At 38.5% G+C, this 15,984-nt stretch overlaps 1 protein-coding gene across 1 annotated transcript; it reads left to right on the top strand.

Moving 5' to 3' along the window:
• Positions 1–11,973: 11,973 nt before the first annotated feature.
• On the top strand, positions 11,974–15,984 carry LOC143626666 (uncharacterized). Its single transcript, XM_077096673.1, has 2 exons — positions 11,974–14,768; positions 15,366–15,984. Exons 1-2 carry the CDS (start codon positions 12,203–12,205, stop codon positions 15,782–15,784), a joined length of 2,985 nt encoding a protein of 994 aa, XP_076952788.1. The 5' UTR covers positions 11,974–12,202; the 3' UTR covers positions 15,785–15,984.

Below are 15,984 nucleotides of genomic sequence, written 5' to 3' on the forward strand. Positions count from 1 at the left end.
AAAACTGCAATTAAGTCCTGCAATTAAGTCTTTAATAAACGCATTCGGAAAAAAACACATGCATACAATGCAAGTGAAAAAACTAAAAAAATATTTGTTGGTGATACTTATCTTTGATGCTTTGACTTCGATCCATTAATGTATCGAAACATGAAATTGGGACGAAGCCAACCGACGGTGACACTTCAAAAAGGGCCCCACCCCACACTCTGAGACATGGATAGGGACATCTCTAATGTAATATACATCTCAACAAAATCACTCCACCACTCTATTTAACTAATATATATTAACCAATAACAATATAATTGAACTGAATTAAAGTTTTTAGTTATTGAACAACGTTAACTGGTTAATTTTTAGTTAATAGGTTTAGGAAACTACACATATGTAGTATGGAATTGGGACGAAGCCAACCGACGGTGACACTTCAAAAAGGGCCCCACCCCACACTCTGAGACATGGATAGGGACATCTCTAATGTAATATACATCTCAACAAAATCACTCCACCACTCTATTTAACTAATATATATTAACCAATAACAATATAATTGAACTGAATTAAAGTTTTTAGTTATTGAACAACGTTAACTGGTTAATTTTTAGTTAATAGGTTTAGGAAATTCCGTAACTAGAGTCAACAAATTTTATTTATTTTCTTTTAGGAAGTTAAATCTTCATTGTACTTACTTCATACTTATTACAATAAATAAGTAGTAGGTAAACGAATAGCATGTCGCGATCTTCTTTTGAATAGTAAATCCGATTATATAAAACAAAGTTTTGGATCTTAGGGCGTCCGATTCCTCCTTTAACGCCGCTTGGGCTTCAAGGCTGCAACAAACCTATTGCCACCGAGCCCAACAAGAGGGGAAACTCACGTAAGGTTCACACAAGTTTGTTTCCCTTTACCCACCAAAAACCAGGATATTAGCCGACTGTAAAGCAAACTTCCCTCCAAGTGGATATATTAAAAACTTCACGAGGGTCTCCATTTTGCAGATATTTATGTATGTTTAATAGCATCACATAAAGCATCCCTAAGTACATCATGCATGCATTTAAACCCCGATAACTCCTTCAATAAAAATGACCAACAAATTATCCACCAATAAAAACACCTCTTAAGTTAGATCATGAATAAACGCAAAAGGCCAAATTAAGTTTATACAAGTTATAGTTTTAACCACTTTTGGAGCGCATATTTGTTGATCTATTTGGTGGTATGAAATAAATATACAAAGTTGAATCGAATATAGACATTAAAGTACGTTGTTGTTTAACAAATAAAAAACTATTTTACTTAAAATAATATGTAGTGCGTTCAAAGAGTAGACAAGACATTAAAGTTTTAACCATTTTTGGAGCGCATAATTGTCGATTTATATCGTGGTATGAAATAAATATACAAAGTTGAATCGAATAGGCATTAAAGTTTATAACAAATAAAACACTGTTTATTTAAAATAATATGTATGTAGTGCATTTTGAGTAGACAAGACAGATCACATAATAAAGGATAGAAATAAAGAAATGTTGGAGGTTCGTATTAATACAAGAGCACTCTTTCCCATGCATGGGCTTTACGGGTTCTCTTTCTTCACTTTTATTTATATTCTTTTTTCTCTTTTGAACGGCTGCCCTCTTCTTTATTTTTTTGAATAGCCAATTTTGTTAAATCAGAAAAACTAGACTAGCAGGCAACTAGCCTACCCGAATGCACATACAATTTACACGATTACAATATCTTAGAAAGAAAATTTACACCAGTTTTTCCAATCAAGTCCTAGCACTTTCCCCCTCTATTTTCGACCCATAGAAAAGTATATGTTTCGATCTCCTCCTTGATTCAGTTGATCGAGGTCCTTATGTTATTTTAAAGAACATTGTTTCTCGCCATCCATATACTCCAACACGTATATATGCCACTAGGATCGCCGTTTCGATTGCTTGTTTTTTGGTCTTATGAACATCAGTATTTTTATGCGATTCTAGTAGATCACGGACATAAAATCATATACAGGGGATGTTACATCAATCGCTGCCCTTCAACAATTTGAAATTAACTCTTGCTCTCATCAAGCTATTATTTTCTACCTTTTATTATATATAAGTATAACATGCATATATAATTCCACTCATGTATTTTATAAGTAAAGATTTTAAAAATGTTAATTGCAAAATAATGCTCTACAAAATATAAATTAATAGAAAGTGTGTTTATTTTGTGGGTGTTCATTATTTTAGAGGTTCCTATACTTGACTTTTATATATGTGTGTGTATTATTTAAAGAATGAAGTATTTTTAATTTGGTTTTTGTTAGATCATTTTTGTCGTTGCTGCTCATGGAGTCCCTTGGACTGATGTGAAAGGGAAGGAAATGGATGAGATTGCGTGACAAAGAGAGCGGGAGTGAAAATCCGTCTTAACATAGTCGTAAGCGGATGGGCCTTAAAATGTGAGAGGAGAGAAAAAATGTTACTCTTGATTTTCTTAAGTGAAGGAGATAGACTCCCTTTAGTGAGACGTCTTCGTTGAGGATGATCTTAGATCAATAAGCTTTTATGATTATCTACTTGAGTATACAACAAAATCAATAGTTTAAAGTAAAATAGACCCAATTACAAATTTTGTCCTTTAAAATAAGACGAATTACGGTTCGTGTCCTTTTTTTAGTTTCCTTGCAGGCGGTGTACTTTAAACTTTTTTTCCCTACAAGTTTTGTCCTTTACGCTAACTGGGTTAGAAAAAGTCAGTTAAATACCCTCACGTGAGACGCATGTGAGGGCATTTTTGTCTTTTCGCCTGTACCTGCAAATTTATAACACATTCCCCCTCATTTCTTTCTTCTTTCTCTCTCTACGCCACCATCACCACACCATCACCATATCACAACCACTCCGGCCACCATACCCCCACCCACCCCGTTGCAGATTCCATTCCATTCCCACCGCCGCCGTCAACCACCCATCTACAACCACCACCACCCGGTCAACCATCTAAACCACCCATCTAAACAACCTGGTCGAAACCCGGCCACCACCACCACCAGATCCGTCCACCTCCAACCCATCCACCACCACCGGATCCGTCCACCTCCAACCCATTTCGCCTCTACCTCCACCACCACCAAATCATTAACCCTAGATCTCAAACCCACAAAATCACCCAATTTCTCTAACTCCGGCGACAATCCAACACTGACCCACGAAACCCACACCCCCAATTCTCACCACCACCTCCGCCGCCGCCGTAAACCCACCGGATACCCTGTTGGATATCTATGAGCAGATCCGCCGCCGTAAATCCACCGTAAACCCGCTGCCGTAAACCCACGAAATCCACACCCCCAATTACCGGATAACCCGAACCCATCAAGAACAAGCTCGGATACCCTGTTGGATCTAGGGTTACACCTAACATCACTGTGGTTTCAGATCTGCTCAGGGATCGCCGGAAAATTATGGTGGTGGTGGATCTGAGTCATGGCCCGAGATGCAGCAGCCTTTGTCCAGAAAATCATGGTGGTGTTGGTGTGGACTGTGGAGACAGGGAGAGGAGTAGAGAGAGAGAGAATACTAGAAGAGAGAGAGAGAGTATATCTTTAATATATATTATTTATTTTTTACAATAATATATCTGAACCACCTCGTTGAAAAGACCAATATACCCTCACATGCGCCTCACGTGAGGGTATTTAGCTGAGTTTTTCTAACCCAGTTAGCGTAAAGGACAAAACTTGTAGGAAAAAAAAGTTTAAAGTACACCGCCTGCAAGGAAACTAAAAAAAGGACACGAACCGTAATTTGGCTTTTTTTAAAGGACAAAATTTGTAATTCTGTCTTAAAAATAAACATAAATACAAGAGCACTCTTTTCCATGTGAAAGAAAGATATGGGAGTCTTCTTTTCCTTTTTCTTTTTGTAAGTGGACGATGAAATCTTTCTTTTGCTTTTCAGTCATCTCTTTTAGACTATTCCATCATCTTCAAAATAAACAACAATCTTGGTCCCGTTCCTGTCCACAACACACAAGCCAATGTATGCGTTTTCCACACACATAAAAAGATACTATATGCATATGTGTTATGTGTATATACATATATAGTGAGAGAGAGAAAAAGGAGGGTTTCTTGCAGTTCTTTTGCAGCAAGATGAAATAAAGGATTGAAAAAACATTGTAATGATCAATGAATTATAATCATCTTTTTTCACTTCTTACAGACAGTTCCACTATGACAGCGTGACCACATCTACCCATTTCCCAACACACTTTTATATATGTATTTAATATAATTGCAAACTAAACATTGTATCATTTAAATTGTATAAAACACCGTCACAAAGACAGTTGGACCAAGCAAGATTATAAAACAGAATGTTGGTTGTGATAATTGTTTATCCTCTTTTGATAATTTGTTTATAATAATCAAGATTGATGAGTCGAAGTTTAGTGATTGTATATATATTTAACTACCAAAAGTTATACAAGGGGAAAAATACGTTTGTGATCACCAAACAATCTATTGAAGGAACTCATCAAATAAATAATCGAATATTGTACTCCAAGAAGACCGTCTAGTTATCATGTCGTCCAGGCGATACGAGGAAGAATTGTTACCAATAACCATATATTGGGATCATTTTTTAGGTAAAATATGAGAATAACCGAGTTACATGTCTATTATGCTAAAAGGATTGATAGTACCACCGATCAAGGCCGGCCATGGCATATGGCATGGTAGTCGACGGCCATAGGCCCGACTACCCGTTAGGTCCGGAATTTTTTTTTAAATTATATATATTTTTAATAAAACACTATATCTATACTTAATGTTTTAACAAAGTTACATGACTTGCAAATAACTTGGTCTAGTGGCAAAAGGGGTATGACTCTCAACCAAAAGGTTGTGGGCTCTAACCTCATTTGAGACATAAAGCCTATTTTTACGCATTAGTTTTTAAACAACCCAAACCATAACCAAGGAAGCCAATTTAAGAATTAAATTGTTTAAACAAAGAAAAAAAAAACTCTTTTTACTTTAGGCCAAAAATATTTTTCGCCTTCGGCCCAAAATTCTTTTTCAGTTTTCGGAGCCGGCTACTTTGATCTGAAAGTGATTAGTATATGATTCAAACTTATCGGAGGAATTCAAATATGCAATCGATAATCATGCAACGCATTATGGGTACATCAAAGGACGTAAACAATTAAACGTGAGTAAATGTAGATACGTAATATGTTATTGGATAGGTAATGAATATATATTGTGTGATTGTTTTGAAACATAAAAGTAAACCTTTTTTTTTCTGATTTCTCTGCTTTTAGTTATGGTATTCAGCTAAGATTGCCCAAATCTATTTCAAAAGAAACACCCATTAATTCTGGCTTCTCTATGCGTTATTGTACCACATATAAATACACAAATTTTTTGTCTCTATAGTCAGAGGTAGTTGGGCTTCATGTGCAATGCATAAACAAACGTCACAACATGCTTTGAGGTTGTGCCTTGCTTTTATAGGTCATGCAACATTTGTTTATCCACAAAATCTACATATTTGCTTTTCTATGATAGTACTTCATAATTAACTGGGACAACGTTAGAGACACTCAAATAAAATGGAAAGTCATTGTTCTTCATATTTAGTTATGGGCTACATAAAGTTATGTCAAAATTATGAAAAATAAATCGTCATCCATAGTTGCTTCAGGGCTCGATAAAGATACTTAAAAAGAGGTTTTGAGTATTGTTGAAATATTTGCTAAAAGAATAGGGATCAGTTTCTACATCATTTCCCTGAATAGATTTATTGACTTTCCTACAATCAAGCTCGGTCAAGACTCATTTCAAGGATCACTGATTGAGTGGCTAATTGACAGCCTTTCTCCTTTATTGTATTTCCTTTCATAGAAAATGTATAGAGTATAAATCCTGTTCGAGTCTCATTGTAAAAATATACAGAAATAAACAAATGCAATTCCGATCCCTTCATCATTTCTCTGATTATCATTAACAATATGGTATCAGAGCAGTGTTCGTGATCCAAAACCTTTCTGTGCTCATCATTTACCAGACCCAGAAATCATGTCCGAAGACGACACCAACAGTCTAGCCATCCAGATTGCCAACCTTCTTAAAAATGGCATTCAGACTCAAACCCAAAACCAAACTTCTAAACCAAATCCTTCAGATCGCCTGAAAATCAGTTTAAATCTCACAAGCCAAAACTACCCTCTATGGGCTCGGATGATACGAGTCGCCATAGGGGGGAAATCGAAAGCCTTTCTAAATCATCTTACCCAAGACCCGCCAGAGCCAAACGATGAAAAATATGATCAGTGGGAGCAGGATGACCTGGTCATATTTTCGTGGCTTATTCAGAACATAGAGCCGGCCCTTGCTAGTAACCTAACAGAGTTCCCAACAGCAAAAACGCTATGGGATGCTCTTGCGGTTACGTATAGCAGCGGCAAAGACAAACTCCAAACTTTCGATCTCCACGTCAAAGCAAATGAATTTAAACAGAATGGCGTACCGTTAGAAGAATTTTGGATCGTAATGCAAGGTATCTGGGGAGAAATTGAACGGCGTGACCCAAACCCCATGACGTGTTCAACCGATATCGCTACATATAATAAACTCAGGTCCGAAACTAAACTGTTTCAGTTTTTGAACACAATCGATCGAAAATATGACTCTCTTAAAAGAGAGATACTCCGATGGGATCCCCTGCCAACAGCCGAAGCCGCGTATGCAGCAGTCCGAAAGGAAACCGCTCATCAGAGCATATTTGGGGCTGTTCAACAAGGTCTCGCGTCTGGGTTGAGTCCGACTAGCGAAACCAATGGTCTAGGGCTCGTTTCAAAAGGTCGGCGGTCAGACCAGAAGTCATCATCCCGGATCTATAAAAGCAAGTTAAAATGTGACCATTGCGGTATGACAAAGCATACGAAGGAGCAGTGCTTCAAAATCGTAGGTTACCCAGAATGGTGGGCTGATGGCCACAAGAAGGGAAAGGACGGCAAAGCCGCGGCCACCGTGGGTGAACGGGAGCCGAATAATGGCGGCGGCGGCAGTGACAACCGTTCGAAATCTGCCGGAAAAGTGGAAGGAGGCTTTGGCTTCATGGCGGCGACAAATGAAGGAGGAAAGGAAGAAACAACAGGTATAGGGTTTGGGATTTATCCCCCTAAACCCTCCATGTTCTAAAAATGTGCCTTTTAACCCTCCGTGTTCTAAAAATATGTTTTTTAACTCACAACAAGGTTCAAAAATTACCAACAGCCCCCTTTATGTTTCTAATGGAAAAGTTAATCCCGTAACGAACTCCGAAAAAGGTGGCTCTTGGATATTTGATTGCGGTGCAACTGACACTATGACCTTTGAAATTTCTGATATGTGTTCTAGGTCAAAACCTCAAAAATCTCGAATTCACACGGCGAATGGAGAAATTCTCCAAGTGAAAGGAGGAGGAACTATTCAAATCTCACAAAATATGAAATTACCAAACTGCCTCTATGTTCCGTCCTTATCTCATAAACTGTTATCAATTAGTCACGTTACAAAGGAACTAAATTGTATAGTTCTAATGCACCCAACTTTCTGTATTTTACAGGACATCAGGACGGGAATGATCATTGGGCGTGGTACTGAACGACAAGGGTTATACTACGTGGATGAAGTGACTCAAAACGGTACTGTGATGTTGGCTCATGGATCTACGGATAGAAGAGCTTGGTTATGGCATCGGAGATTGGGGCACCCTTCCATCGGTTATTTACATCGTTTATTTCCAAATTTATTTCCTTCAAATAAAGTGTTAGACTGTGAAACATGTGTTTTAGCCAAGAGTCATGGACATTCCTACAAATCTAATGATACTAAGGTTGAGTTTCCTTTCTTATTAATTCATTCAGACGTTTGGGGACCGTCAAAAGTTGAGGGGGGAGGGAAATTCCGTTATTTCTTATTATTTATTGATGATTGCACACGAATGACTTGGACTTATTTATTGAAAAATAAATCTGAAGTGTTTACAAAATTCAAAATCTTTTGTTCCTTGGTTAAAAATCAATTCAAACGGGATATACAAATTCTCAGATCCGACAATGGAGGAGAATTTGTGAACAATCCCATGAAACAATTTTGCCAAGACAAGGGAATAATTGATCAAACCTCGTGTGCTCATACACCCGAAAAAAACGGAGTCTCTGAAAGAAAGAATCGTTTTCTTTTAGAAATAACTCGTGCCCTTATGATCGAATCACAAGTTCCTAAAAATTTCTGGCCCGAAGCTCTTACCACAACAACTTACCTCGTTAATCGTTTTCCAACCAGAGCTCTTGATCTTAAAACCCACTCCAAGAGTTATCCAAATTCCATAAACCCCCGTCCACCATTGTCCTTGAACCTCGTATTTTTGGATGCTCTGTTTTTGTTCACATACCAAAAACAGAACGATCCAAACTTGATCCGTGTGCCGAAAAATGTGTCTTCGTGGGTTATGGAGTTAATCAACAAGGTTATCGGTGTTATAGTCCAAAAAAACGTCATATGTTCACCACGATGAACTGTGACTTCCTCGAAACCGAATACTTCTATAACACCCAACACACTGGTCAGGGGAAAAAAAGTATAATGACGCAGTGAGCTGGTTGAAGTGGATGCCATCATCAGAAATACCTAATCACGGTATCGAGTCACCATCACAGTCCACTATGACCCCAACGAACAGTACTGCGAACAGCGATCTTCCCGACCTGACATCAGGGGTAAGTAATTCTCAAACTCAAGATATTGATTCTCCAACTAACCCATCAGTTGATGTTGAAGCTACTGAACAAACTAAGAATATTGAGGTGGAACAACAATTACCACCAGATGAACAAGTAGATGGTGAGCCAGCTGGATATGTCCTACCCCCAAGAATCAATAGAGGGATCCCTCCAAAAAGATACAGTCCTGAAAAAGAAGCTCGGAGTTCAAGATACCCAATGGCAAACATAGCCAATGGGAATTTAGCAACAGAAGCTCAGGCATTTAACAGATCTTTATACTCTGAAGAGATTCCAACTTCCATAGAGCAAGCTCTTGCTACCAGAGAATGGAGAGAGGCAATGCAACTTGAAATGGAGGCGCTAAGTAAAAACAATACATGGGACAAATGTAATCTTCCTGCCGGTAAAAAACCTGTGGGATGTCGGTGGGTGTTTACAATAAAACGTAAGCCTGACGGAACCATTGAAAGATACAAAGCTAGATTGGTGGCAAAAGGGTATACTCAAACATATGGAATTGACTATTCTGAAACCTTCTCTCCTGTGGCAAAAATTGACACAATCAGAGTACTGTTTTCTATAGCTGCAAATGAAGAATGGCCTCTCCATCAATTCGATGTAAAGAATGCATTCCTGCATGGTGAACTTAAAGAAGAAGTGTATATGGAAGCTCCTCCTGGATTCAAAGAAAAACCTAATTCTAGAGAGGTGTGTCGTCTAAAGAAGTCCTTATATGGACTAAAACAGTCTCCACGTGCCTGGTTTGGAAGGTTTACTCTGGCTATGACGAAATATGGGTTCAAATAGAGTAATTCGGATCATACTCTGTTCCTGAAACACAGGGATGGATTCGTTACTTGCCTTATTATCTATGTCGATGATATGATAATCACAGGTAATGATGAAGAAGAAATTGAACGGTTGAAAACAAACTTGTTTAACGAGTTTGAAATGAAGGACCTCGGAAGGCTTAAGTATTTCCTTGGGATTGAAGTATTAAGATCCAACCAAGGGATCTTCATCTGTCAAAAGAAGTATGTTCTTGATCTATTGGCAGAAACAGGAATGATTGATTGTAAACCGGTAGACATTCCCGTGATGACAAACCAAAAACTATATATGGAAGAAAAGGGTGAGTTGGCAGACAAGGAAAAGTATCAACGGACAGTAGGGAAACTAATTTATTTGTCCCATACTCGTCCTGACATAGCGTATGCTGTAGGGGTTGTAAGTCAATTCATGCATCAGCCTCAGGTTAATCACATGGAAGCTATATGAAGGATCATTAGATACCTCAAGGGAACACCTGGATACGGAGTCTTGTTCAAGAAAAACGGACATTTAGACACCCAGATATATACTGACGCTGATTGGGCGGGAGATAAAGGAAATAGGAGATCAACATCAGGTTACTTCACACTTGTAGGAGGGAACCTAGTCACTTGGAGAAGCAAGAAACAGAAAGTGGTAGCCCTTTCAAGTGCCGAAGCAGAATTTCGTGGAATAGCACGAGGTCTAGCAGAAATTCTATGGATAAGAAAGCTCTTGACTGAAATTGGGTATTCTCCAACCCAGACCAGCAAAATTATGTGTGACAACAAAGCAGCCATACAAATTTCAGAGAATCCAGTCCAGCATGATCGTACAAAACATGTTGAAGTAGACAGGCACTTTATCAAAGAGAAACTCGAAACCAGGATCATTGAGCTTCCATTTGTTCGGTCAGAAGATCAACTTGCAGATATACTAACGAAAGCAGTCAATGGAAAGATATTTAATCATTGTCTTGACAAGTTGAATATTGGAGATCCCACTAATCAACTTGAGGGGGAATGTTGAAATATTTGCTAAAAGAATAGGGATCAGTTTCTATATCATTTCCTGAATAGATTTATTGACTTTCCTACAATCAAGCTCGGTCAAGACTCATTTCAAGGATCACTGATTGAGTGGCTAATTGACAGCCTTTCTCCTTTATTGTATTTCCTTTCATAGAAAATGTATAGAGTATAAATCCTGTTCGAGTCTCATTGTAAAAATATACAGAAATATACAAATGCAATTCCAATCCCTTCATCATTTCTCTGATTATCGTTAACAATAAGTATGGTCGTTAAAATGATTAAACGAGGACTAGAAAAGAATACCGTTGACAAAAACAAAGAGAAAGATCGTCTTTAATGATTAAATGGGTTTTGTGGGCAACAAAAAGATACGACGAAGATTTGCGTTACATGGCAATATCACAAACAACTGAAAAGAAGTGTGCTATTTAAGAACATCAAACCGAACCTGTGCCTCATAATCTTGAAACCTGAAACGCTATCAAGTTCCAAACTGTCCTATAAAGATTACTTGTGTAGTTGTTTAGATATAAACATCCGAAGATACATGACTCATACAATTAAGGACTAAATTTCATGTAACGTGGCTAAACTATCCAATCCAAATATACTATAAACTCTTCCTTTCGTCTCACACACTTCGGTCCAAACTTTACATTGATGCGAACATTAATTTTGCTAACAAGGACATTCAGAGCAGTTTAGTTTGTTGTGATTATAGTTGTTCCATTTTAACCTAAGAATCGATTTGTTGATGATGAGTTGAGACAAACGTACGTGTCCAAATGACATAAATTTCATATTTAGGAGCCAATAGCCATCTGATGGTGATCAAACATTAAACACTTTTATATTATGTATATTATCTGTATGAGTGACCAGATATGCATACATGATGATGGTGATCATCAATCATGACATAAAAAGTGAACACTCATCCATTGTTCATGATCCAAAGTGCATATTTCATCACCTCTTCCCCAGCCTACCCTCATTCAAAGTAAAGATGGGGTACCCATTGATTAAAGCTAAAGGGTATTTTTGTCACTTTAAAGTATAAATATATTGAGAATCAACTTTATCTTTCCTTCCTCCTAATCCCAAAATCCCATCTCTTTTCCGGTCCAAAGGTACCAAAACCAAAACTACTTTACAACTTTTCAAGCACAAGATACAAGTTCTAATGCATGATGAGTACATGTCTTGTTTTTTAAAATTGCTCTATGGTAAAAAAAAAAATAAAACACTTGAAATTTCTATCTAACGGCTGTTTCATCACCTTTGTGTAAAGAAGCTGTTGATACACCCTGGAATTACCATTTCCATTCTCACCACTTTTAGAGAGAGAGAGAGTAAAGAGAGAGTGGAAAAAGGTTAGAAGGAAGGGTTCAGCTTCTTCCTTGATTTTCAAGACTCTCTTTGAAGATGATTGATTCTTTAAGCCTTCAAGTTTCTCAGATTCCATTCACTTTTTCCATTCCTTTCCAAGAAACACAATTCAATTCCATCCCATAAATCCTTTTGTTTCTTCTACAAATCATTCCAAACTAATTAGCAAAAAACAAAACCCACCAAAAATGATATCTTTCTTTGTCATAATCACCACACTCTGGCTTTCAATTCCATCCTCAGCTTCCACTGACTTTGATGCTCTCATCACTCTCAAGCAAGGCTTTGATTCCATTCCTTTCCGTTTAAACACTTGGAATTCCTCCACTCCCACTTCCATTTGCTCATGGGCAGGAATCAAATGCTTCAAAACCCGCGTAACTTCGATAAATTTGTCAAACATGCGAATCCACGGCTCTGTTTCCCCTGCTTTTTCGTCACTCGACCGCCTCACCGAGCTTTCCCTAGACGGAAACAACCTCTCCGGATCAATCAACCTTTCCAATCTCACCTCCCTCCGGTTTTTAAACATTTCCAACAACGAATTCAGCGGCGGCTTGGACTGGAACTACTCAAACCTTCCGAATTTAGAAGTTTTCGACGCCTACAATAACAACTTCTCCTTTCCACTCCCCACCGGAGTCACATTCCTTAAGAAACTCAGATATTTGGACCTGGGAGGGAATTACTTTTACGGTAAAATCCCCGAATCCTACGGCGAATTGGTCACTCTCGAATGCCTTTCCCTCGCTGGAAACGACCTCCACGGAAGGATTCCGCCGGAATTGGGGAATCTTACAAATTTAAAAGAGATTTACATGGGCTATTACAATGTGTTTGAAGGCGGGATTCCACCCGAATTCGGTAAATTAGTTAATCTAGTTCACATGGATCTTTCTTCGTGTGAACTAGACGGCCCAGTTCCCCCGGAACTGGGCAATTTACATTTACTAGACACCGTTTTCCTTCACATTAACCGTCTTTCGGGTCCAATCCCGAAGCAGCTCGGGAACTTAACAAACTTGGTGTTTCTTGACCTCTCTGCCAATTCCCTTTCGGGTGAAATCCCGAATGAGCTCGGAAACCTCAACAAGCTCAAGCTATTGAATCTTTTCATGAACCGATTGCACGGGTCCATACCGGATTATGTTGCCGACTTTCCAGACTTGGAACAGCTAGCTCTTTGGGGTAACAATTTCACCGGTGTGATTCCGGGGAATCTTGGAAAGAACCGGAACCTTTGCGAGCTCGATTTGTCGTCGAATAAGCTCACTGGAACAATCCCTCGGGATCTTTGTGCATCTAATCAGCTGAGAATCTTAATTCTACAGAAGAATTTCTTGTTTGGGTCGATTCCGGAGGATTTGGGGACGTGTTCGAGTCTTGTTAGAGTGAGGTTAGGGGAGAATTACTTGAATGGAAGCATTCCAGATGGACTGGTTTACTTGCCGGAGTTGAATTTACTGGAGTTGCAGAACAATGACTTGTGGGGAAATGTTTCCGATAACTGGAATCAAGTATCAAAGCCGGTTAAGTTAAGTCAGCTCGATTTATCGAATAATCAGCTTTCGGGTTCGTTACCGGCTTCCATTTCGAACTTCTCTTCCCTCCAAATATTATTAGTCGCTGGAAACAGATTCTCGGGGTCAATTCCGGCGACTATTGGTCAACTCCGCGAGGTTTTGAAGCTCGACTTAAGTGGGAATTCGATTTCTGGTGAAATCCCACAGGAAATCGGAAACTGTGTTCATTTGACTAGTCTTGACTTGAGCCAGAATAACCTTTCTGGCTCGATTCCTGTTGATATTTCGAATATTCGAATCCTGAATTACTTGAATGTTTCGAGGAATCACTTGAATGATTCCGTTCCGAAGTTTATTGGAACCATGAAAAGTCTCACGATAGTTGACTTTTCGTTCAATGATTTGTTGGGTAAACTACCCGAGACTGGTCAGTTCTCGTTTTTTAATGCGTCTTCGTTTGCGGGGAACCCTCAACTTTGTGGTGAGTTGTTAAACAACCCTTGCAATGTTAGTGGAATTGCTTATTCCACTAGCAAAAAGCCAACAAGGTTTAAGCTCATATTCGCCCTAGGGCTTCTTATTTGCTCTCTAATATTTGCGGCTGCGGCTATGATGAAAGCTAAGTCATTTAGAAGGTCGGGTTCAGACGCTTGGAAGATGACATCTTTCCAAAAGCTTGATTTTACGGTTAATGATGTTCTGGAATGCATTAAAGACGGTAACGTGATAGGACGAGGTGGGGCCGGTATAGTTTACCATGGTAAAATGCCAAACGGGACGGAAATCGCAGTAAAAAAGCTCGTTGGATTTGGAACCACAAGCCACGACCACGGGTTTAGAGCCGAAATCCGAACCCTAGGCAACATTCGACATAGGAACATAGTGAGACTATTGGCATTTTGCTCCAACAAGGACTCCAACCTTTTGGTGTACGAGTACATGCGAAACGGGAGTCTAGGAGAGGTGTTACACTCAAAAATCAAAGGCAGTGGGATTCTAGGATGGCATTTAAGGTACAAAATCTCAATCGAGGCGGCTCTAGGGTTATGCTACCTCCATCATAACTGTTCACCAATGATCGTGCACCGAGACGTAAAATCAAATAACATTTTGTTAAACTCGAGTTACGAGGCTCATGTAGCTGATTTCGGGCTTGCAAAGTACCTAGTTGACGGTGGTGCGTCCGAGTGTATGTCGGCAATTGCGGGGTCATACGGTTACATAGCTCCTGGTACGTTACATTTCATTTATTTTGTACACATTTTAAAAAATATATATATAGTAACAATAAGTGTGCATAACATTTATCGTATGAGATTGAATGAGCTAATAAGGGATGTGGGGTTAAGGTTCTGGTGGTGATGGTGTAGGAAAGAGTGATGAGTGATAGTGACGTGTCATATGAACGACACCCGTGATTTATGCAATACAGATTAAAATAATTAAGGGCGTGGGATTTGTAGGTTCACGGTAAGAGAATTTTATGGGTAAGCGCACCGAATCACTGCTAATAAATTAACGAACGGTCTGAGTCAAAATCTGACACAGACCGCAACTCAACAACAAAAAACTGATAACAGATCCATGTCTCTATACAAAGATAACAAAAGCTGGAAACTCCACGTCAGCTTCCATGTATTTATTTAACATAAATTTGGTCTTTTTATCTATTAGTTTGAAAATTATTAATATTTTATTTTAAAATGATTTTCTTTTATCATTTATGTGAAGTGTAATGTATGTTAAAAATAAAAATAGAAAATAGTCCAGGAATGTACGCATGACATAATTACACTTTTTATTGAATATTTTAAGTTTATTTTTACAGAATATGCTTATACGTTAAGAGTGGATGAAAAGAGTGATGTTTATAGTTTTGGAGTTGTGTTTCTTGAGCTGATTACTGGGAAGCGTCCAGTAGGAGGATTTGGAGACGGTGTAGATATCGTACAGTGGACTAGGACGCTAATGAGGTGCCGAAAAGAAGAAGTCAACCGCATCATTGACCCAAGGCTCGTCAATGTACCTCAGGATGAAGTAATGCACCTGTTCTTTATAGCTATGCTATGCATTCAGGAAAATAGTGTGGAAAGACCAACAATGAGAGAGGTTGTTCAAATGCTCTCGGAATTCCCACGAGACTCACCAGATAATAAATCTCCATCATCGTCAGTTGTTTTTCTTCAACCAAGAAAACCTGATAAGGATACAACTTACTCAAAGCTTGGAAACGATCTTTTAGTTTAGAAAGTTGGGGTTTTGTTGGTTTTTCAGTTTAACTTCCAAAATTGGCTTGGGTTTTTGTTTACAAACGTGATATGTGCACAAAGTTATCATGTTTTCTTTCCTCCTTTATGAATTAGAACATAAATGGGAGCAAATTAGTAAATGTAGTTGGTTATAGAGGTGAACTTTTGAGTAGATATAAGAGAACCTTGCAATCTTCA

This window comes from Bidens hawaiensis, unplaced genomic scaffold (assembly GCF_021521415.1).
Source record: "Bidens hawaiensis isolate Kalapana, Puna unplaced genomic scaffold, B.hawaiensis_p1.1 tig00004474_1, whole genome shotgun sequence".
Lineage (NCBI taxonomy): Eukaryota > Viridiplantae > Streptophyta > Magnoliopsida > Asterales > Asteraceae > Bidens > Bidens hawaiensis.

Bases quoted from the DNA above. Each gene is read 5' to 3' on its own strand.
- LOC143626666 (XM_077096673.1), top strand. From the start codon at position 12,203: ATGATATCTTTCTTTGTCATAATCACCACACTCTGGCTTTCAATTCCA. The intron at 14,769-15,365 runs GTACGTTACATT...TTATTTTTACAG, and splicing joins ATACGGTTACATAGCTCCTG to AATATGCTTATACGTTAAGA.